This window comes from Theileria annulata, chromosome 3 (genome assembly GCF_000003225.4).
Source record: "Theileria annulata chromosome 3, complete sequence, *** SEQUENCING IN PROGRESS ***".
Classification (NCBI taxonomy): Eukaryota; Apicomplexa; class Aconoidasida; order Piroplasmida; family Theileriidae; genus Theileria; species Theileria annulata.
In genome coordinates this window covers 1874384-1896883 of record NC_011100.1, presented here as the reverse complement: position 1 = coordinate 1896883, position 22500 = coordinate 1874384, and the positions used below count along the sequence as shown (strand labels likewise).

Sequence of the window (22500 nt, the reverse complement as noted above, 5' to 3'; positions counted from 1 at the left end):
ACTCAAGGTTGGACAAAGGGTGACTCAAGGTAGACTCAAGGTTGGACTCAAGGTTGGACCAAGGGTTGGACTAAGGGATAGCCAAGGTTGACTCAAGGTTGGTCGAGGGAGAACCAAGGGTACCCAAGGGACTCATAGCTGGGACTCAAGGTTGGTCAAGGGATACTCAAGGTTGGACTCAAGGTAGGATAGGGTCACCAAAGGGAGACTCAAGGATACTTCAAGGTGACTCAAGGTTGGACAAAGGGACTCAAGGTTGGACTCAAGGTTGGTCAAAGACTACCATAGGTACCACTAAAGGTCTACACACCTAGGTCAGCCAAAGGGTAACACACACTTAGGAGTGTCTCTAATAGTGCAATTAGGTGCAACTCAGGTACTACTGGAGACTCATAGGTTACATAGGTGACCCAAAGGAATAATTACTAAAGGACTCTTAGTACCTAGGTCAGGCAAGGATAGCCAAAGGACATCAGTAACACACAGGTCAAACACACTAGATTAAAAATTAGGTAAAAGTAACATACCTCTAGAATAACATAAGGTCTACCTCTAGGTGATGCACCTGTTTGCACAGAAGTATATTATTGCACACACACAGGTAAGTCTAGTGGTCAACCAACCAAGGCTACTCTAAGGTACCACTGATGGTTCAAAGGTAACCAGTATCAGACTTGAGGCTTGTTGACCAAAGTACCAAGAGCTGAGGTCTCAATGAGTAACTGACTACTCTATAACATAATAGTACTAAGGTACCTAGACTAATATACTAACTCTATAGTATATAGTAATTATGTAACTGAAGTGACTAGATAACTAATATACTAACACTTAATCAAAGTAGAGTGAATAATGGACCCAGATACTGAGTTGTAACTGGTTGAATAGGTCAAGTACCTATAACAGTAAGAGTAACTAAAGGACTACTCAAGTAGCAGTACACTTAATTAATGAACTAAAAGTACTAACTATGGTATGTATCTAAGGGACTACCTCCAATAGTGAACATAGAGTCATCCAAAGGAATAAAATTTGAGACAACATTAACGATTGAGTGAATTAAAATGGTTAGTGTAATGACAGTTATTTTACAATCTGTAATTATTAGACATCACAAATTTGAGGACTGCATTTGGTATTTAGATCCTAATTAAGGATCAGGTGTGTGAATTTAGCTTGGTATTTGTGAGTGTGATAGTGATACTGTATTAAAGGGATATTGGTTGATAGTGGTTGAATTTGGTGCTGAGGATGTTTCCTTAGGTGGAGTGGTACTGGGTGTGGCTAGAACAGATGGAGGAGTAGACTTTGTTCTTGCTGATTGTGTTAAAGATTGGCTCGATTGTCATTGACTTTGTGATACAGATTTTCCTGGCTGATTTTTAACTAAGAAACTCTTAGAACAAAGACCTAGTGAAAATGACTTTATCTCAGCAAACTTATCATCATCAGTATGTTTCCAAACCTCATCATCTCCTAACTTCACCTTCTTACAATTGATTCCATCATTGAATAGATAAGTAAATGATAGATCAACAATACTCACTGAGTAATCAGATGAGGTGAGCTCAACATCACCTTCACCAAAGAACTTAAGCATAGTAACATCATGTCTATCAGAAGTTATGTCCTTCCACTCACCGTCAAGATGGAATAGTGATAACATATGATTGGTCATTAAGACGAATGGGTATTTAACACCCTTGGAAGTCTTAATCCTTACTAAAGTACCAAAGACATGGTCACGGGAGTCCCGAAAGTGAGCTGAACCTGGAATGAGAAAAGCTGGTAAACGTATCGCGAGCCCTCAGACTGTATGTAACGACACCATTGTCGTCAGTATAGTCAAACTCATTGGTACTTTGGGTCTTCGATATATCCAGAGTAACCTTTACAGAGAATTCCTTTGACTGATCAGAGGAATTTGTAACAAATAATTTGTTTTTGAGAAGATCAAGTTGAAGCGACTTCAATGACGAGAACTGACTATCATCATCATGTTTCCAAACCTCAAGATCTCCTAGCTTCACCTTCCTACATTCGACTCCATCATTGAACTTGTAGGTAAATGATAGATCAAAAATGGTTACTTTGTATTCAGAATTGGTGAGTTCACGATCACCTTCACCAAGGAACTTGAGTTTGGTAGCATCATGTCTCTTAGATGTTAAATCATTCTTACCAACATCTTGGAATAGTGTGAACGTATTATTATCCATTAGGACAGCTAGGAATTTTTTATTATCTTCCGTCTTATGCATGACCAAGGTACCATAGACATTATCCTTAGACTGCCAAACAACAGAAGTACCCTTAGTAACCTTGTTGAACACATATGAAGACTTAGGTGTATAGGTAAAGAGTCCATCATGTTCAGTGTATTGAAATTCATCAGTAGACTGAGTAGCATTGAGGTCAAGAGCTATAGGTGTAGGTACATCTTTAAGTGACTTTAGTTTTGTTTCAGGAGCTGGTTCAGGTTCGGGAACTATCTCTTCTGGTTTGGTAACTGGTTGAGCGGAGTCTTCAGTAGAGTCTTCAGGTTGAATAGATTGAGTACCATACCTACGAGACAACTTCTTCCACTGATTCTCTTCAAATGAGCAGAAAATATATTGATCATCAAACCTTAGGACAAACTTGCTCTGATCGCTATTGTAGGTAATTGACTTAGGATGTTCATCTGATGTTTGACTCCATACAGTATTATCATGATGCTTGAGCAAAGCACAACTTAGGTTATTCAGGTCATATTCATAGACGTCATTTTCTCCGTCCCAGTTCACATTGTATTTAGATGGATTAATAAATGCATACTTTCCAGATTTGGACTTTTGGAATAGTCTGACCTCATAGCGAGCATTAGTTCTTTGAGTTCTGTAGCCACTGAAAGGTTTCCATTCGTCATTAATAAATGTGGAAAAGTATACATACTGGTCTTGACATTCTACCTTAATAGTACTATTGGTAATATTGAAAACAACTGAAGTTGGATAGTGTTCCATATGTTTTTGAGAATCATAAGTCCAAGCAGTCTTTTCGTCATATTTAACATGAGTGCATTTAACTCCGTTGGATATATTACAGGTAATAACTGGTCCAGTAACTTCCTCATGGAAACCAGTGATAGGCTCTAACAAACCATCTTCATTAGTTTCATAAAGCTTTAATTTATAGAATTCCTTATTTTTAGTAATCTTGGAAGCTTTATAACCATATACTGAGTGCCACTTATTATCATAATATGAATAGTATGATTCATAGTGGCCCTTGGACTCAACAATTAAAAATCCGTTGTTTCTGTTAAAAATAATGGTAGTTGGATAGTTATTTTCATGTTCATGATCGTTATAATTCCATGCTGAAATGTTATCATACTTGACTTCAGTGCAGTTAACATCAGGATTTAGAGTGTATGTAAGTATATTTCCATTTGGTACCCTATCATAATTTGAGTAGTCGAGTTCAAAAGGGTTATTGCTGTGGTCTATTGAACAAAGTTTCAATTTACTCGAATCAAAGACATAACTTTGAGTAGTCTTGAACTTGTTTCCAAAGGGTAACAATTTCCACTCATCATTTTCGAAGTGAAATAGGTAACGATAGTCATATCCAGATTCAACAAGAAGAAATTTCTTGTTTTTATTCAGAACAATTTTTGTTGGATATTTATCTCCATGTTCACCGCGGTTGTATTTCCAAACATCATTGTCGTTATACTTTACAGATGTACAATTAACACCATCTTTAATCTTGAAAGTTATAACATTATTGGTGTCTTCTTTTTCATATTTACTAGTTTCAAGCTCAACAAGTTTATTTTGGTCAGAGGGATCATCGGTAAAAAGTTTAATCTTATGTGGTTCAACTATATCTGTCTTGGGTTTAAACCTATAACTGAATACTAAGAGTTTCCATTCTCCGTTTTCAAATTCAAACATGTAACTATAATAATATCCGGATTCAATCAACATAATATTTGCCTTTTTATTCAGACAAATTCTTGTTGGATATTTATTTCCATGTTCATCTTGTTTGTATTCCCATACAACCTTTTGGTCATACTTTACACAGTGACAATTTTTGGAATATCTAAAAACATAACTAACAAGAGTCGGTGTATCTTCCTTATCATATTCATTTGTTGGGATGAGAACAAGTCTATTATTTTTATCCATAGTGAAAAACTGGAATTTATTAGTGTCAAATAATTGGTATTCAGAAGAACGTAACCTTAGTGTATAACCATAAGGTAGTGGTTTCCACTCCTTATTCTGGTATATATATAAGTAACGGTAGTGATAACCTGAATCAACAAGGACAATGCTTTTCTTTTTGTTAAAAACAGTAGTAGTTGGATATTTATCTTTATGTTCGTTTTGTTTATATTTCCATACATCTTTTTTGTCATACATAATACATGTACACTTTACGTTGGTGTTAAATTTAATAGCAAGAACATCTTGTGAATACTCCATTTCATACTGGGAGCTGTCAAGTTCAACAAGTTTATTTGGATCAGTTGGATCATTGGTAAGCAATTTAAATTTATCAAAGGAAATGTTTGATGTTTTAAAACCGAATGGTAACTCTTTCCATTTCTTGTCGTAATATGAATATACATATCTATAGAAATGGGATGAATCTACTATGACATAACTTTTCTTTAAATTAATGGAAACTGTAGTTGGGAAATCATCTGAATGTTCATTTTCATCATATTTCCACACCAACTGATTTTCATACCCGATCTCTTTACATAGAACAGAATTGAATTTATATGTTATAAATGATGGATGTTCTACACTATATTGGTTCAGTGTAAGCTCAACAAGTTGATTGGGGTCCGAAGGATCTGTAGTCATGAACTTCAGTTTATCGGGATCGAAGACACCTGTGGAATTACAGTCATAGTTCAATTTTTCATTGGCACCCAATGATCTAAACTGACTATTTTGGAATTGAAACATATTACGATAACTCCTAGATGACTCAACAACTAGATAATTTCTATTCAGATTGTTAAATGAAACAGATGTTGGATAATTCTCTCCATGTTTAGTGGTATGTTTCCAAACCTCAGTATCATCATACTTAATACAGGTACACTTTGGATCAGCATTAAACTTGAATTCATATGAGTTGTCAACAATACTAACTGAGTAATCAGATGCAGCGATCTCAACATCATTCTCACCAAGGAACCTAAGCATAGTAACATCATGTCTCTCAGAAGTTATGTCCTTCCACTCACCAACCTCTTGGAACACTGAGAACATATTATCATAGATGGTGGAGGTCAAATCATAGCACTCACCACCATACAGTTGGAAGAGTTTGAAAGTATTATCAGTGAGTAGGAGAGCTAGGTATTTAACACCATCAATAAACATATTCCTGACCAAGGTAGCAAAGACATCATCTTTGGATTCCCAGACAACATTGGTACCTTCAGATACCTTATCGAACACATGGTTATCCTTAGGAGTATATGTTTTGAGTCCATTCTGTTCAGAGTATTCAAACTCATCAGTACTTTGAGTCTTGGATATATCAACAGAAACCTTAGTCTTTATGGTATCAGGAGTAGCTGCGGATTTAGTAGATGAAGTCTGAGTTTGGGACTTAGCAGCAGTGAAGTTAGGAGTATGGTCTTTAAGTAGATTATCGTCATTGATTTCGGTCCAGTTATCGGATTCCTTTTTGAAAAATTTGAAATTACCATCAGTGAGTACGACAGCAAGGTATTTATGATCCCAATCGGACCTAAACCTAACCTGGGTAGCACATTCATTACCAGTGTATGTCCAAACATCCTTAGTACCATCTGAAACTTTAGTTAGTATACAACCAACCTTGGGTTTGTATGTTACGATACCATTCTCGTCAGTATGTTCGAACTGAGTAGTAGACTGAGTAGCATTTACATCAAGAGTAACCTTGACGTCAAGTTTTTTAGATTCATTATTATTATTAATGACAAAGAAGCTGTTTGATACAAGACCAAGTCTAAATTTCCTTATCGTTGAAAACTCTTGATCATCTGTGTGTTTCCAAACCTCAACATCACCATACATGATCTTCTTACAGATAACATCATTGAACTTGAATTTATATTCAGTATCTGGTTCTTCGATATCATATTTGGATTTGTCAAGCTCAACATAGGTTCCACTGGTATCAGTGGTGAGGAATTTTATTTTTTCAGGATCTATTTGATCTATCAAACGTGACTTGAAAGCGAATACACATCTAAACTGACCGGCAGAATAAGAAAATAGATAACGATAAGTTCCTGAAGAATCTACCATGACAGTCTTTTCATCTATGTTTACAGTAACTAAGGTTGGATATTTATCTTCATGATCTTTATAATTATAAGACCAGACTTCTTCTTCACCATATTTAACAGAGACACATTTGGATCCTGGATTAAGAGCAAAAGATGTGATGGGACCCTTTACAGATTTATTAAATTGGATGGTATCATCAACACATATTAAACCGAACTGATTTAGTGTGAAGATTCTTAATTTATCAGAATAAAGTGGTTGTAAATCCTGAGTTTTGTAACCAGAAATACATTTCCATTCATCATTAATATAGGTATAGTAATATTGATAATGACCTTGAGACTCAAGTAAAATAAAACTAGTGGTTGTGTTCAAGATTACATTAGTGAGATAATACCTTCCATGTATGGATTTATCATATTTCCATACAGTTTCATCGTTGTATTTAATTTCTGAACATTTCGTATCTGGTTCGAAAGTGTAGTTTATCAAGTGTGTTAGTTTTTCAATCATTAACTTATTATGGTCTAGTTCTTTGGATTGACCATCGTCATCTGAAGCTAAAAGCTTAAGTTGTTCTGAAACTACTCCAGATCCTTGTAGTGCCTGAACAGTATCTGATGGAAGTGAGGTAATGTCACGAGTTGATGTATCTGGATCATCAAGAAGTAGGAGATCAAAGTCTTTATCAGTTTTATATACATATAAGATAATTTTGTTGTGCTGACCATAGTTTGCGACAACTTTACAATAATAATGAGGACTAGGACACACTTTCAGAACATGATCAGCTTTTTTGATTTTGGAAAACTTAAACCCTGCTTTAACAGTAAATACATGATTATCATTACTTTTTATATACTCGTAATTGTCAGAGCTCTCCATATTATTAAGGTCAAGTTCTATTAAAGTTGCAGTGGTTGAATCTTTAGATGATTCATCCTGATCTGATAGTTCAGAGGTCTGGGTAGAGTCTGCTGTAACTGAATCATCTTCAAATTCTTCTTTGGATTCTACTTCAATATCAGATGGTGGAATTATGCCAGGTATATTAATTTCATTTGATTCTCCATCAGGAGTTGAAACAGTTATCTTGTTGTTGAGTAAATTCAAAAGGACAGATTTTAATGATCCAAATTTCGGATCATCGCTATGATTCCAGATAACAGTATCTCTAAATTTGACCAGATGACATTCAACTCCAAATTCATAACCGTATAAAAACTTTTCTAGTGATACAGAATATTGGTCATCTTTTAAGAGTAGATATCCTGTTGTATCACTATCGAAATAGAACATCTTAAGATCAGAAAGATTAAGCCTAGTATTAGTGATGTCTTGCCAATTCTGAGAAGTAGGATTCTTGTGTAAAAGTAGAAATTTGTTGTCAACACGAAGCATAGAAAGATATTTTTTGTCACCGGAGTCCTTTAATACTAACTTATTTACATATTCACTAGGATTTGTAGTTTTCCAAATTGTTGTCTCTGATCCAGCAGTATCTGATTCCACTAAACTATTGAATAGGAAGCTGGATTTAGAAATGAAAGTTTTGAATTCTCCATCAACTGAGTAATCAAACTCATTGGAGCTCTGACTCTTAGTAATGTCAAGTGATACTTTATTAGAAACCTCAACCCATTTGCCATCTGAATAATTCAGATGTTTAATATCGCCATTCTCCAGGTGTAAAATTGTATTGGTGATTTCTCCTTTCTTACCTTGACCATCTACTACAACTTTAGTGGCATATATATTGTCAGTGACTCTCCAAATAAGTTCATCTGAACCCAATCTTGATGATCTTATTAATTTATCAAACAATGTATTACCTATTGAAGTGTAGGTAACAAGATCACCATCTTTGGAACAATGAAATTGGTCAGTACTTTCAGCCTTGTTAAGGTCTATAGTAGCTGCCTTTAATCTGGACAATTCTTTTACTATCTTTGTTTGATCGTTCATATTCATAACATACAAATTATTTTCTATAAGATCCAAATAGGCTGCTCTCAGATCACCAAAATTTACATCGTCTTTATAATTATAGACTACATCATTACCTAATTTAACTAGATGAAACTTTTGTCCTTCTATTGCTCTATATCCAAGTGATAGATGATATAGAGATATGTTATAAGAACTGGGATCTAGTTGTTCATAGACATTTGTGGTTTCATTTTTAGAGAACAGTTTTATGTCACTAAAGGAATGCTTAGTGTCGGTAATATCTTTAAAGGGTGCATTCTTCTTTCCAGAATAGAAAAATTGATACCTTTTGCTAACAAATAATAAGAGAAGATATTTTTTACCATTAGGAGCTTCTTTTAATCGAACTTTAATTGCATAATCATTTCCGGAAGACTGCCATATAACTTCATTAGCACCTAATGTTTTTGGACTCATTATTTTGTTAAATCCAAAACCCTGCTTACAACTGAAGGTTTTGTAAATTCCATTATCAAAGAATTGGTATTCTGGAGTATTATTAGTATCGTTTATATTAAGTGAGTTAAGTTCAGCTGAAGTAATTTCAGTCTTTGATTTTTGTTCTGATAATTCCTGTATTACAATATCAGCTGTTTCATCAGTAGGTTTAGGTTTTGGTTTTGGAGGTATAACTTCCTTATCCAAATCAAGTCTTTTGTTATCTTCTTCTAAGTTTGTAAGGAAGAACTTATTTGATGACAGACCAAGATAAACACCCTTCAGAAGGCCGAAATCTTCTTCAGATTCATAATTATAAACGAGTTTATCGTTGTGTTTAATTTGATGACACTCGACATTGAAAGATACACCGTATGAAAATTCATTAAAACCCATAGTATAACCACTAGAATCTAGTTCTTTATATTCACTGTCATTTTGATCAAATGTGAAGAACTTGAATCCTGAAAAATTATGTCTCTCACTGGTTATATCTTTCCAATCTTTATCGTCAGATTCTTTATGAAATAGAAGAAATTCACCGTTATTTAGTAACAAGGCTATGTGGTTATCTGATAATTTTAGTCTGACCATTTTGACATGTTTTTCAGAACTTGAATCAGATTCCCAAAATAGTTCTTTTTTACTAAAGGCAGAAGAAGCAGATCTTATTACTTTGTTAAATAAACAACCAAGTTTAGCATCATAAGAAGAAAATTCATTTTTCTTTACATATTCAAAGTGGTCAGAACTGGTAGTTTGGATTAAATCAAGTTCAACTAAAGTTAGTTGTTTTTCAGGATCTTTTTTGGGATCTTTTTGTTCAGTTTCTTTTGTAGGAGTAGGTTCTTGTTGAGTTAAATCTGCGGGTTGTTGTTCAGGTGGAGTAGATTCTTTAGACTCTTCAGGCTGTGTTACATCAGATGAGTCTTGTTTAAGAGGTTTTAATGTTTCAACAGTTTCAAAAGCGTTTTGTGGTTGCTCGACGATCTCTTTCCAAGGGTCACCATCTTTGGATCTGTATAACATCTTTTTTCCTGATCTAGTATTTAAAGTCAATACTTGTTTTCCCTTACCAAAATCTTCGAATGATATGGTGTTTGCAAGTTCAAATTCACCTTGGATTTGCCAAATAGCAGCCCAGGTATCTCTGTCTTGGCCACTTGACCTTATAACTCCACTAACTCCAACACCTTCTTTTGGTGTTAAGGTGACTACACCTTTCTGATCAGAGTTTAGGGACTCACTGGTGCTTTGAGTGGGCTTGAGGTCAACAGAGACTTTGACAGCAAGTTCCTTAGACTGATCTGAAGGATTCATGACACTGAATTTATTGGTTGGAAGATCTAGAGAGAGTTTCTTTAATGATGAAAACTCAGAGTCATCAGTGTGTTTCCAAACTTCGTCATCTCCCAACTTGATTTTCTTACAGATAACATCATCTTTGAATATGTAAGTAAATGATAGGTCAACAATACTAACTGTGTAGTCAGACTTGGTGAGATCAGTATCACTATCACCGAGGAACTTCAGGTTAGAAACATCATGTCTATCAGATGTGATATTGTTCCACTCATTACCGTCCAGATGGAATAATGTGAACATATTATTGGTGAGCAAGAGAGCTAGGTATTTCTCACCATCCTTAGACTTCGACATTAATAAAGTAGCATTGACATTATTTTTAGACTCCCAGATATCAGTGGTACCTTGAGTAACCTTGTTGAACACAAAGCTAGGTTTGGGTGTGTATGTAAATAGTCCACTCTGGTCATTAAAGTCATACTCATCAGTACACTCAGTTCTTTGAATGTCCAGAGTCACGAGTGTTCCCTTAGGAGTAGTCTCTGGATTAGTTTCAGTAGATACAGAAGATGACTCAGAACCATCAGGTGTTGTTGGATTAGATTCTACAACATTCCATTGATGGAAGAATGTAATATAAAATAATAAATTTAATATTATAATCCATTTTTTCATTCATGTTAATAGTTCAACGAAATTCTCATATTTTGTCAACAGAACTTACCAATGGGGAAGGATATATTCTCTAGTATCAATATTAATAAAAATTTTACAGAAAATTAGTCGATCAAAATACGGAGAATAATATTTATAACTAACTAGTCTCTTTTGATACAAATCAAATTAATAACTCACTAAAAATGTATATTATAACTAATTCAAACTAGTTATTCAACTAATAATATGTTTGTTTAGATAATAATATATTTATTCAAATAGTAATTTATCTATTGTATTAGTATTATTTATATTAATTAAATATCAACAAAATTCTCAATCTAACCTCTATAGCCTATTACTAGCTCTATAATACTACCACTAACACGCACAGTATCTTTTTCAATAGCACTTACAATCTAATACTAGTAACAGCACCTATAGTATCCTTAAAACTAATTTAATGACTAGAATAACTCGAATAGATTAAGAAACTACTAACTACTCATACCACTCCTACTCCAATCACTATATTACTACTTCTATAATAGCAACACTAATGTGTATCTAATAAACAATTTAGGTAAAACATTAAGGAATGTTAAGGTGGTTGTGTATATGACAGTGTGTGTGTGAATTTAAATATTGAGTTCGTGTAATGACAGTTATTTTACAATGTGTGTGAATTGATTGAGTGTAATGATAGTTATTTTACAGTGTGTGATTAAACATCATAAATAATTAGAGGACTGCATTTGGTAATAAGATCCAGATAGAGGATCTATAAGTGTGAATTAAAATAGTGTGATATTGATAGTGACTTTGAGCATATCTGTGTGTGATTATGGAGTCACTGACTTTGAGTAAGTGAGGAGTTAGTATGATTATTGAGTAGTTACCAGGTCATACCCTGTAGGTTCTGGTCGAGGAGTTTCTCATAATCTGACGATCCACTATATAATTGAATACGTTCTTCAGTACCTCCAGATGATCGTGATTGTGATTGATCAGTACCTTCACCTGATCCACTATTTGGAGTACCTCCAGATGATCGTGATTGATCAGTACCTTCACCTTTTGGAGTACCTCCAGATGATCGTGATCGTGATTGATCAGTACCTTCACTCTGAGTAGCATTAACATAAACAGAAACCTTGGCTTTGGTAAGTTCCTTAGATTGATCAGACTGATTCTTAACAAGGAACTTGTTAGTTGGAAGATCTAGTTGAAGTGACTTTATATCTGAATAATTGGGATCATCAGTATGTTTCCAAACATCATCATCTCCAAACAAGACCTTTCTACAGGTGACACCAGACTTGAATAAGAAGGTATATGATAGGTCATGTAAATCAACATCATAGTCAGACTTGGAGATCTCACTATCACCTTCACCCAGGAACTTGAGTTTAGTGACATCATACTTTGCATTAGTGATATCATTCCAAGGCTTATTCTTACCGGACTTATGAAGTAGTACGTATTCACCACTTTGTAGAAGTAAGGCAAGGTGTTTGGGTTCTTTCTTAGAGCCCATGAGTACAGCCTTGATTGCCTTATCATTCGGTTTGGCAGACCATATATCAGCGTTTTTCTTCACAACTTTTTTGAACACATGGTTATCCTTAGGTGTGTAAGTCCTAAATTCACCATCCTTCTTGTAATCTATCTGATCGGTATCCTTAGATATGTTGATGTCAAGAGTTACAGGAGTTACAGTATCGGTTACTGGAGGATTAGTAGATGCAGAATCAACTGCAGCTGTTCCAGATGTTGATTGACCGGTGCTTAACGAAGCTGTTTGAGATTCTGCACCATTGAATCGATGGAAGAATGTAATATAATACAATAGATTTAGCGATATAATACATTTTTTCATTCAGGTTACAAATTCAAAAAAATTCTCATTCTTTGGTAACAGAATATACCAATGGGGAATGAAATATACTAAAATATCAATACAACTAGTAAAATTAAGTTATAATAATACTATTAATAACTTTATCTATGGACATAAATTTATGAGAATAATAATTATAATAGAAATTGTAATGATATGAATTCAAATACATTAATAATTATCTTGTTAACATGAATATATTAATACTATGTTATATAACATCAATAATAGTATATATACTTATATATTTAACCTTATTTCTAAAAATATATTATATTCTTCATTAAACATAATTTATTTGTTGATTATGATATTTAAAATACTTTATTAAATGGAATGAGATAAATTATTTAAAAATAGTTTAGCGTCGTTTAGTAATTAATGGTCTATAGTCTCCATCAATTATTTTAAATAAAATTGTACAATTCTTGAATTCAACTATTAGTTCTCCTTCTAGATTAAGGTAGACTGATAATGGGAAACCTTTATTAAATCTATTAATATATATTGATTTTTCGTTAATCATAATTTTGTTGCATTTAACTCCAGGTACAATTTTATATATCACTTCTCCTCTTTGAGTAACTTCAAAATCGTATTGATTATCAGTTATTTTGACATCATTCCCCTCATCATCTTTAGTGAACATCCTAAGATATTTTGGAACTTTCCGTGAACTTATTTTCCATGTACCATTAACTTTTCTAGATAAGAAAAATCTTTGACCAACAAAGATTAAAAATTTTTTAATTATTTTATTATATGCTACAAATGATGGATAATCATTTCCATCCATGTGTTTCCATACGGTCTCACCTTCAAAAAATATCTCTTCAAGTTTTCCTTTAATAATAAATTTTGATTTGAATGAATCACTAAATGCCATTTTGTAATCTTCACCATCCATTTCAACTAATTTCCCATCCTGATCTTTCTTCATAAAAATAATTGATTTATATTTTTTTTTCTTCGGTTTCTTTCGTTGTTTTTCTACATATTGAGGTTCATCAATACTTTCTTGTATACCTTCATCAATAGGCACTGGTTGTGGTTGATATGGTCCATAAGGTTGATGTGGTTCAGGATAATATGGTTGATAAGGTCCATAAGGTCCATACTGAGGTGTAGGTTGTGGTTGGTATCCTGGATGAGGCTGATATGGTGGATAAGGTACAGGTGGATATCCTGGATAATACTGTTGATAAGGTTCATAATGTAGTTGAGGAGATTGATAAGGTTGTAGTGGTTGAGCTGGTTGTGGTTGTGGTTGTGGAGGTTGTATAGGAGTAGGTTGAGGTTCATATTCTGGATATTCATATCCTGGATAATAATGTGTAGGTTCTACCTGTGGTATAGGTTGAGGTACTGGATATTGAGGTTGTAATGGTAGATATACTGGTTGATGTGGTGGATAATAATATATAGAATGATATCCTGGATACTGAAATTGAGGTTCTATTAAATAATATCTTGTAGGCTGTATTGGTGGTGGTACATTATCTGGTTGAGGTTCATGTTCAAGTTGCTCTAGATCTGTTTGTGTTTCTACATCATTAACAGTTTCAGTCCGAGTAGTTTCATGTTCATGTTCTGGTTGAGTTTCAGTTAGTCCTTCAGTCAGAGTTTCAGTAGTTTCTATTACCTGAAAGTTATCTTCTTCATAATCACTTCCATCTCCAGTAGTTATATCTGTGTTACTTGGTTTATCAGCACATCTTGAATAACCAATTATAATGAATAAAACTAAATATCTATAATAGATCATTTATTGAATATTTCCATATATAGATGTAAATTTTATTCAATGGGGGATCTTAAAATCAAAAAACTGTTAAAGTTATAATATAATTTAAAATTATTATAAATAATATATATATTATATGATAATATTTATTATACAATTATACGTTTTGAGTTATTTATGTTTTATAGGTCGCTTTAATAATAGATAATTCTAAGTATTTCCCATGATATCTTATTAATACTTTGACATAATCTTTGAAAAATATTTTGATTTTTTTATCTGAACCAATACTCAATGCTAATGGATGATCTTCATCATTAGATTTTTCCCAAACTATAATTTTTTTATGTATAATTTTGGTGCAATTAGCATCTGAATTAAATCTATAATGGATTAATGGGCGATCATTAATTTTTATTTCATAATATTGTTCAGTAAGCTGAATTTCTTTTCCCTCAGAATCTTGTGTATATACATTGAGAGATTTTGCAAAATTTTCAAATTTTACTTTCCAACTAGATTTACAATATTCAACTAAATAATATCCATCAGGAGATATAAGAATGAACACATTCCTTGATTTATAATGTGTTAATGATGTACAATATTTATTTTCAGGTTTATGTTCGAAAATAATTATATCGTCATAAATTAGTTGTTCAAGATTTGCTTTAAGTCTATACCTTGTTTTTGATGAATTGATATATTTTATTAGGAAATCTCTTAAATGCATCTTTACTAATTTACCTTCGTCATTCATTTTCATAAATGTTAATGTTTTAGTTGTCATTATTATTTCAGTAGGTTCACTAGGTTCCTGAGGAGGTTCATCATCTCCACCTTCTTCTTCTTCTTCTGATCCAACCTCTACTGGAATAGTTTCTGGTTCCAACCCAGCTGGTTCAGTAGTATGTTGTGTGGTTTGTTGAGTAGGTTCCTGTGGAGGTTGTTGAATGGGTTCTTTAGAGTCTTCTTGTGTAGGTGGTTCTTTAGACTGCTCAGGCTGTGTAGGTCGTCTTAGTATTTGTATAGGTCGAGTGATTAGTTGGGGTTCTTGAGTAGTAGGTTCTTTAGTAGGTTCAGTTGATGATTCTTTAGATTCTTTAGTAGGTCGTTTTAGTATTTGTATAGGTTGTCTAATATCTAGATGACTTGGTTTATGTTCTTTTGTTGGTATATAATGAGGTTCTTTAGAAGGTTGTTGAGTATGAGTTGGTGGTATTGGTGTTTGTATTGGTGGTGGTATATCATGATCAGTAGCTACTAACTCTTCCAACTGTGATACTACATTTTGAAACCCTTCTTCGTCAATACTTTCAACATCATCTTCATCAACTAATGTTTCTAATTCTTTTACTATTGTATCAAAATTAATATCATCATCATCAGGTGTGTGCTGTTTATCTGAACAATAAACATCTGCAATTATAATGAGTATTATTATATATGTATATGTTACACATTTATTCATTATTTGATTGATTTATTATTATTCATGGGGGATCTGAAATATTACTAATATACATTACTATTATATAATAATTTAATATAATTTTGAAAAATATATTAATTTAGAAAAATAATATTTAGTTAATATATATTATTAATATTTTAACTAAATTAAGTTAATGATTTATAAATCTTCATTATATTTATATTAAGTATAAATATTTGTATTATATTGTTTAAAGTTAAAAATAATTATATTAAATTTATTAATCCTCCGATTTATCATATTTTTTTAGACTGGATAATTGTTTGTATTGTGTTTTTGGCCCTCCTGATCCAAAAACTTTGAGATAATCATTGAAATATACTGTTAAGTTTCTACCTGAAGTTATACTAAATCCAATCGGATATTCTTCATTCGATTCTTTTTTCCATGATAACTTTTTATGAATTATAATTTTAGTGCATTTTACATTCTCGTTAAATATATATTTAATGTACCCACTTGTGCTAAGGCTAACGCGATATTGTTCATCAGTTATCAATACATCCCTATCTTCAGAATCTTTACCATGAATTTCAATATAATCTGGTATTCTCCGTGTGCTAGACACCCATTTCCCTTTATAAAATTTTGTAATTAGAAATCCTTTATCACGTGTCATTATGAACACATTCTTTGATTTATAATATATTAATGATGTACAATATTTATTTTCAGGTTTATGATTATAAATAATTTCACCATCAAAAAGTAATTGTTCAAGGTTTGAGGAAAACTCAAATTTCATTGAATATTTGTTTTCATATGATTTATAATAATCACCTGGACCCATCTCAACTAATATACCTTCCTCATTCATCTTCATAAATTTCATTGTTTTAGTTGTCATTATTATTTCAGGTGGCTGAGGTTGTGGTGGATAAAGTACAGGCTGAGGTTGATAAGGTTGATAAGGTAGATAATATCCTGGTACTGGTTGTGGAGGTTGTGGTATATAAGGCTGATAAGGTTGATATCCTGGGTGTGGATAGTATTGTGGCTGAGCTGGAGGCTGTGTAGGTTGATAAGGTTGATATCCTTGTTGATAAGGTTGATAATGAGGTTGATAAGGTTGTTGTGGCTGAGGTATAGGATAATACTGTATTACAGGTATAGGATGTGGTGGAGGATAATGAGGTTGTTGTGGTTGTGGGTATGGTTGAGGTTGTATAGGACTAGGTTGTGGTTGATAAGGTCCATAAGGTAGATAAGGTATTTGATATCCTGGATAAGGTTGATAAAGTGGTTGTTGTTGTGGTAGATAATTTGGTGGTTTCTGTGGTGGTGGTTGATAAAATTGCTGAGGCTGATGTGAAGTTGGTTCTTCCTGTGTTTGTGTATGTATTGGAGGTTGAGCTGGTTCAGTTAGTCCATCAGTACTAGTAGTTACCTCAAAATTATCTTCATCTTCAATATTGTTATATGGTTCATCATTTTGTTTGTCACCACAATTTGAATATTCAACTAATATTAATATTATTAATATACATTTATATGTTATATATTTATTCATTATTTGATTTAATTTGAATATTAATTAATGGGGGATCTAAAAATTAAACTCAATTAATGTAATCTATGATAGAATAACTAATAATATAAATAATTAAATAGATTAATTTTAAATTATTGTATATATATAAATTTTACGAACATATTAAATATATCAAATTTGATATATGTGTATCATAATGCTTTAAAAAAATTCAAAGTGTGTGTTAATCTTATTTCTGATTATTTCAGAATTGGATTTATTGAATCGATTTTGGTAATATTTATATAGTTAATATTGTTCATCATACAATTGTATATATCTATTATTCATCTTTGAGTATACAATCCTTGACCTAGGGAAATAAAGTACCAAATTTAATCTAGTTGTAACAGACAGTACATTTGGAAAACCTTTATTATCAGGTTTTTTTACCCAAACCACTTCATCTTTAATAACAACTTTAGTACACATTACTCCTAAGATAAATGTATATTTAAATGAACATTTATCTGTTATATCAAGATAATAATGTTCAGTAGTTAGCAACTGTTCTTTTCCTTCAGAATCATGAGTATACAGTTTAATATAATCTGGATATTTGCGTCCAACAGCTATCCAGCGTCCTTTTATTTGCTTAATTTGAACAAATCCTCCTTCACGAGTAATAACAAAGGAGGAATTAGTTTTGTTATAAGTTATAGAACTGCAATATGGTTTTTTTTCTCTATGTGTGTAAATGAATTTATTGTCACAGAATATTGATTCAAGTCCATTTTGAAATGAATATCTTATCAAATTTTTATTTTCCCATATCACTTTGTAGTCTTGTCTTTCAATCATTGGAAGTAAATTGCCCTCAGGGTCTTTTTTTAAAAAAACAAATTTTTTATTCAATTTAATTAATTCAAGTGATCCATAAGAAGAAACGGTTTTATCATCAGGTTTATGTTGTCGATATTTTTCAGATTGACTTAATGGTAAACTAGGTCTAGGTAGAGTTGGTTGATAAGGAGGCTTTGCTTGTTGAGGAGTTTGTGAATATGTAGGTTCATAATATTGTGGTGGAGTAGGTTGATAAAATTGCTGATAAGGATCATATCCTGGATACTGTGGCTGATGTTGATATCCTGGTTGATAAGGTCCATAACCTGTATAACCTGGTCCATGAGGTATAGGTTGTGGATACTGTTCATAACCTATTGGATATCCAGGTTGAGCTGGAGGTGGTTGATATGTTTGATCTGGTCCAGGATAGGTTACAGGTTCTGGTTGTGTGGGTTGATCTGGTTGTTCTGGAGGTTGATAAGGTTGACTAATAATATGTCCGAGTCCATGTTGCATAAGATTATCTGAAACTACTGTATCACCAGCTGTTTTATCATCTTCAGTTACTAATGATTCTAATTCTCTTACAACTGTGTCAAAATTATTATCTTCATCTTCTGTATCATCTGGAGTTGAATATCCAGGATATTGATCAGAACAATTTGAAGATTTAAGAATAACGAATATAAATGTATATATGAATATTACATAAATATTCATTATTTTCATATGATTAATATCATTTAACCATGGGGGATCTGGAAATTAATATGATAAGATTTCATCAAATAATTTTAAACTCAATAAGATTGTTTATATTAATTTAAAACAAATAATAGTGTAACATCTAATACAACGATTTTTTGAGATCAAATTAATAGTTTAGTTTTAATAATATAAACATTTATTTAATAACTATATAATTAATATATATTTGGATTATATTAATTAAATTACAGGATTATTATAATAAATCCATAATTTATTTAATATTCATTAAAACCTGCTTTATTTGGTTTAATGTATAATCTCTTAAATTGTCTTCTAACAATACCATATATTATAACATAATTTTCATAATGAAGAACCACATTCATTTTGATTGTAACAGATATTACATTAGGAAATGGTTCATCAAGATCACGCTGTTTCCAAACTAACATTTGTTTAACTATGATTTTAGTACACCTTATATCATCTTTAATTCTATATTTAAATGAACCCTTTGAAGTTAGTTCTAGATAATAAAATTCATCATTAAGTTCAACATCATTACCATATGAATCATGAGTATACAGTTTAACATAATCTGGAAAACTTCTATATTTTAGTCTCCATCTCCCATCATCTAATTTGATATAAAGAAATCCATCATTACGGGTTAAAATAAAACAATTAGTCTTTTTGTTATAAGTTATTGATGTACAATATGCGTTTCCAGTTTTATGAATATAAACAGTATCAGCGTTACAAATTAACATTTCAAGTTCAGATTTGAGTTTATATTTAGTCACAAACATATTTGAAAATACTTTTCTGTAGTCATTTTCAGTCATTAGAACTAACTTGCCTTTTTTACTTTTTTTATACAATTTTATAAAGTCCAATTCTTTTTGTCTTGTTTCTTTATATTTTGTGGCAGAAGTTAATTTATCTGGTAATTGATCATATTCTTTCTGTAGTTGTGAAGGATCTCTTGTTGGTGTAGGTCTGTATCCAGTATAATATGGTTGTTGTTGTGGTTGTAATATAGGTTGTTGTTGAGGAGGCTGATAAGGTGGTTGTGGTTGATATTGTATAGTAGTGGGTTGATAGTGTGTAGGTGGTTGTGGTTGGTATCCTGGATACTGTTGATATGGTTCAGGATAATAATGTTGATAAGGTTCAGGCTGATATCCTGGATATTGAACTCCAGGATAAGTTACTAGTATTTGTTGTGTAGTCTGAGGTGGAGGTTGATAAGGTTGATCTGGTTGAGGAGGTTGGTATGGTATATAAGGTTGATACTGTTCATAAGGTACAGGTTGATATCCTGGATATGGTTGTTGAGGTTGAGGCTGATATACTGGATATTGAATTCCAGGATAGGTTACAGGTTCTGGTTGTGTAGGTGGTGGTTGTGTGGTATGGGGAGTAGGTGGTTGATACTGTTGTTCATGAGGGTGTCCCGATTGTGATACATCAAAATTATTATCTTCATCTTCTGTATCATCTGGAGTTGAATATCCAGGATATTGATCAGAACAATTTGAAGATTTAAGAATAACGAATATAAATGTGTATATGAATATTACATAAATATTCATTATTTTCATATGATAAATATCATTTAACCATGGGGGATCTGGAAATTAATATGATAAGATTTCATCAAATAATTTTAAACTCAATAAGATTGTTAATATTAATTTAAAACTAATAATAATAGTGTAACCATCTAATACAACAATATTTTGAGATTAATTTAATAATTAGTTTAAATCATATAAACATTTATTTAATAACTATATAATTAATATATATTTGGATTATATTAATTAAATTGTTTAGTTTGAATATTTTAAAATATCATTTAATGATTAATGTTAAATTTAGGCTTTTATTATCGTAATGGGATCCTTGGTTTGAGGTCTACATGAGTATATATCCCACTAACCCTATCAAATACCATAACATATCGTTCAAAATAAACATAAAATCTCATAGTTTTGCTTATACATACTTCCAATGGGCAAAGTTCATCATTATCACGCTGTTCCCAAACGACCTGATTTTTAACCATGATTTTAGTACATTTAATACCATTTTTAAATATAAACTTAATAAAACCAGCCATGCAAAGATCAACATGGTAATTATTGTCATTTAGTTCAACATAATTGCCTTCAACAGTTCTGTATAATCTAAGAGTTGATGGAATTTTGTTCAATTTAATTTTCCATATCCCATTTTTATATTTGAACATTATAAATACCCTGTTGAGTTGAACAAAAAAAGCAATATACTTTTTATTAAATGTTATTTTATTAGGATAGGGGTGCATAGGATTATGCTGATAAACCATTTCACCGTCATACTTTATTCCTGCAACTTCTACATTGAATTTATATCTTGTTATATTCTCATTAATAAATGAAATCATGTAATCTTTAGTGTCAAGTTCAACAAGATTTCCTTCCTCATTTTTTTTCATAAATTTTATTTTTTTACATCTATTTATTATTTCAGCTAGTTCACTAGTTTCATTTAATGGAGTTTCAATTTCACGTTTTTGAGCCATTATATCCGAAGGATATCTTAATGGTCCTGGTGCTGGGCCTAATAATCCATCTTTAGATTGTGGATGTGATTTAGGAAGCCCGGGACGTGGACCTAACAAATCAGGCCCCGTTTTTATTAGAGGTCTGGATTGATAATCCTGTATGCTCGTACCTAAATGAGTCGGTTTAGGTAATCCACTTGGTCCTAGTTGTACTGGAATTTTATATACCCCTTCAGGAATTGATTGCTTTGGAGGATAACTGGGTTGTGTAGGTTTAGGTGTTGGTATACCTATAGGTCGAGTTGGTTGATAAGGAGGCTTTGGTTGTTGAGGATGAATTGATATAGGCTGTCGAATTTGTGGTCGTGGTTGTGGCTGTGGTCTGAATTGACCTGGTGGAGGTTGAATAGGTTGATAAGGTATTGGATATCCTGGTTGATACGGGGGTTGAGATGGTATAGGTTGTGTTGGTATATAAGCTTGATAATATTGATACGGAGGTTGATAAGGTGGTTGATAAATTTTCTGAGGCTGATGTGGTTGTTGTGGTTGACGAGGTTGTGGTATTGGCTGAGTAGGTCCATGATAGTGGATGGGTTGTTTATCCTCTTGTGGAGATTTTTCTGGAGCTGTAGGGTAATGAAATGGATCATAACCAGCAGATACTTCTTCATAATCAGGTTGAGCTGGAGGTGGTTGATATTGTTGATATGGTTCAGTATAATATCCTGGTTCATAAGCGTGTGGTTGTTCAGGCGGTAGTTGTTCTGGTTGTGTAGGTGTAGGTTGTGTGGGTTGATCTGGTTGTTCTGGTACGTATATTGGTTGACTAATAATATGTCCAAGTCCATGTTGCATAAGATTATCTGAAATTACTGTATCACCAGCTGTTTTATCATCTTCAGTTACTAATGATTCTAATTCTCTTACAACTGTGTCAAAATTATTATCTTCATCTTCTGTATCTACAGATGTGTGCTGTTTATCTGCACTGTATACACATTTGATAAGTATTAATATTATTATGTATGTATATGTTATACATTTACTCATTATAGATTTGATTCAACTTAATTCAATGGGGGATCTAAAATATTACT

At 32.3% G+C, this 22500-nt stretch overlaps 9 protein-coding genes across 9 annotated transcripts, besides 6 other annotated features; all 9 read right to left on the bottom strand.

Moving 5' to 3' along the window:
* Positions 1 to 1345: 1345 nt before the first annotated feature.
* On the bottom strand, positions 1346 to 1678 carry TA05525 (SfiI-subtelomeric fragment related protein family member, putative; the record flags this gene model as incomplete). The annotated part of the gene is made up of 1 exon (XM_950459.1): positions 1346 to 1678. One exon carries the CDS (start codon positions 1676 to 1678, stop codon positions 1346 to 1348), a length of 333 nt encoding a protein of 110 aa, XP_955552.1.
* A 64-nt stretch (positions 1679 to 1742) lies between these two features.
* On the bottom strand, positions 1743 to 10700 carry TA05530 (SfiI-subtelomeric fragment related protein family member, putative; the record flags this gene model as incomplete). Its single annotated transcript, XM_950458.1, has 1 exon — positions 1743 to 10700. One exon carries the CDS (start codon positions 10698 to 10700, stop codon positions 1743 to 1745), a length of 8958 nt encoding a protein of 2985 aa, XP_955551.1.
* Positions 10626 to 10700: a sequence feature (Signal peptide predicted for TA05530 by SignalP 2.0 HMM (Signal peptide probability 0.980, signal anchor probability 0.000) with cleavage site probability 0.910 between residues 25 and 26).
* An 877-nt stretch (positions 10701 to 11577) lies between these two features.
* Positions 11578 to 12561, bottom strand: TA05535 (SfiI-subtelomeric fragment related protein family member, putative; the record flags this gene model as incomplete). The annotated part of the gene is made up of 1 exon (XM_950457.1): positions 11578 to 12561. One exon carries the CDS (start codon positions 12559 to 12561, stop codon positions 11578 to 11580), a length of 984 nt encoding a protein of 327 aa, XP_955550.1.
* Positions 12562 to 12943: 382 nt separating this feature from the next.
* On the bottom strand, positions 12944 to 14347 carry TA05540 (Theileria-specific sub-telomeric protein, SVSP family, putative; the record flags this gene model as incomplete). The annotated part of the gene is made up of 1 exon (XM_950456.1): positions 12944 to 14347. One exon carries the CDS (start codon positions 14345 to 14347, stop codon positions 12944 to 12946), a length of 1404 nt encoding a protein of 467 aa, XP_955549.1.
* Positions 14294 to 14347: a sequence feature (Signal peptide predicted for TA05540 by SignalP 2.0 HMM (Signal peptide probability 0.893, signal anchor probability 0.000) with cleavage site probability 0.809 between residues 18 and 19).
* Positions 14348 to 14501: 154 nt separating this feature from the next.
* On the bottom strand, positions 14502 to 15797 carry TA05545 (Theileria-specific sub-telomeric protein, SVSP family, putative; the record flags this gene model as incomplete). Its single annotated transcript, XM_950455.1, has 1 exon — positions 14502 to 15797. The coding sequence occupies one exon, from the start codon at positions 15795 to 15797 to the stop codon at positions 14502 to 14504; it is 1296 nt and encodes a 431-aa protein (XP_955548.1).
* Positions 15798 to 16041: 244 nt separating this feature from the next.
* TA05550 (Theileria-specific sub-telomeric protein, SVSP family, putative) lies at positions 16042 to 17331 on the bottom strand (the record flags this gene model as incomplete). The annotated part of the gene is made up of 1 exon (XM_950454.1): positions 16042 to 17331. One exon carries the CDS (start codon positions 17329 to 17331, stop codon positions 16042 to 16044), a length of 1290 nt encoding a protein of 429 aa, XP_955547.1.
* Positions 17266 to 17331: a sequence feature (Signal peptide predicted for TA05550 by SignalP 2.0 HMM (Signal peptide probability 0.710, signal anchor probability 0.000) with cleavage site probability 0.642 between residues 22 and 23).
* A 270-nt stretch (positions 17332 to 17601) lies between these two features.
* On the bottom strand, positions 17602 to 18867 carry TA05555 (Theileria-specific sub-telomeric protein, SVSP family, putative; the record flags this gene model as incomplete). The annotated part of the gene is made up of 1 exon (XM_950453.1): positions 17602 to 18867. One exon carries the CDS (start codon positions 18865 to 18867, stop codon positions 17602 to 17604), a length of 1266 nt encoding a protein of 421 aa, XP_955546.1.
* Positions 18796 to 18867: a sequence feature (Signal anchor predicted for TA05555 by SignalP 2.0 HMM (Signal peptide probability 0.189, signal anchor probability 0.701) with cleavage site probability 0.120 between residues 24 and 25).
* Positions 18868 to 19124: 257 nt separating this feature from the next.
* On the bottom strand, positions 19125 to 20453 carry TA05560 (Theileria-specific sub-telomeric protein, SVSP family, putative; the record flags this gene model as incomplete). Its single annotated transcript, XM_950452.1, has 1 exon — positions 19125 to 20453. The coding sequence occupies one exon, from the start codon at positions 20451 to 20453 to the stop codon at positions 19125 to 19127; it is 1329 nt and encodes a 442-aa protein (XP_955545.1).
* Positions 20382 to 20453: a sequence feature (Signal anchor predicted for TA05560 by SignalP 2.0 HMM (Signal peptide probability 0.189, signal anchor probability 0.701) with cleavage site probability 0.120 between residues 24 and 25).
* Positions 20454 to 20740: 287 nt separating this feature from the next.
* Positions 20741 to 22453, bottom strand: TA05565 (Theileria-specific sub-telomeric protein, SVSP family, putative; the record flags this gene model as incomplete). Its single annotated transcript, XM_950451.1, has 1 exon — positions 20741 to 22453. One exon carries the CDS (start codon positions 22451 to 22453, stop codon positions 20741 to 20743), a length of 1713 nt encoding a protein of 570 aa, XP_955544.1.
* Positions 22391 to 22453: a sequence feature (Signal peptide predicted for TA05565 by SignalP 2.0 HMM (Signal peptide probability 0.830, signal anchor probability 0.000) with cleavage site probability 0.810 between residues 21 and 22).
* Positions 22454 to 22500: the final 47 nt, after the last annotated feature.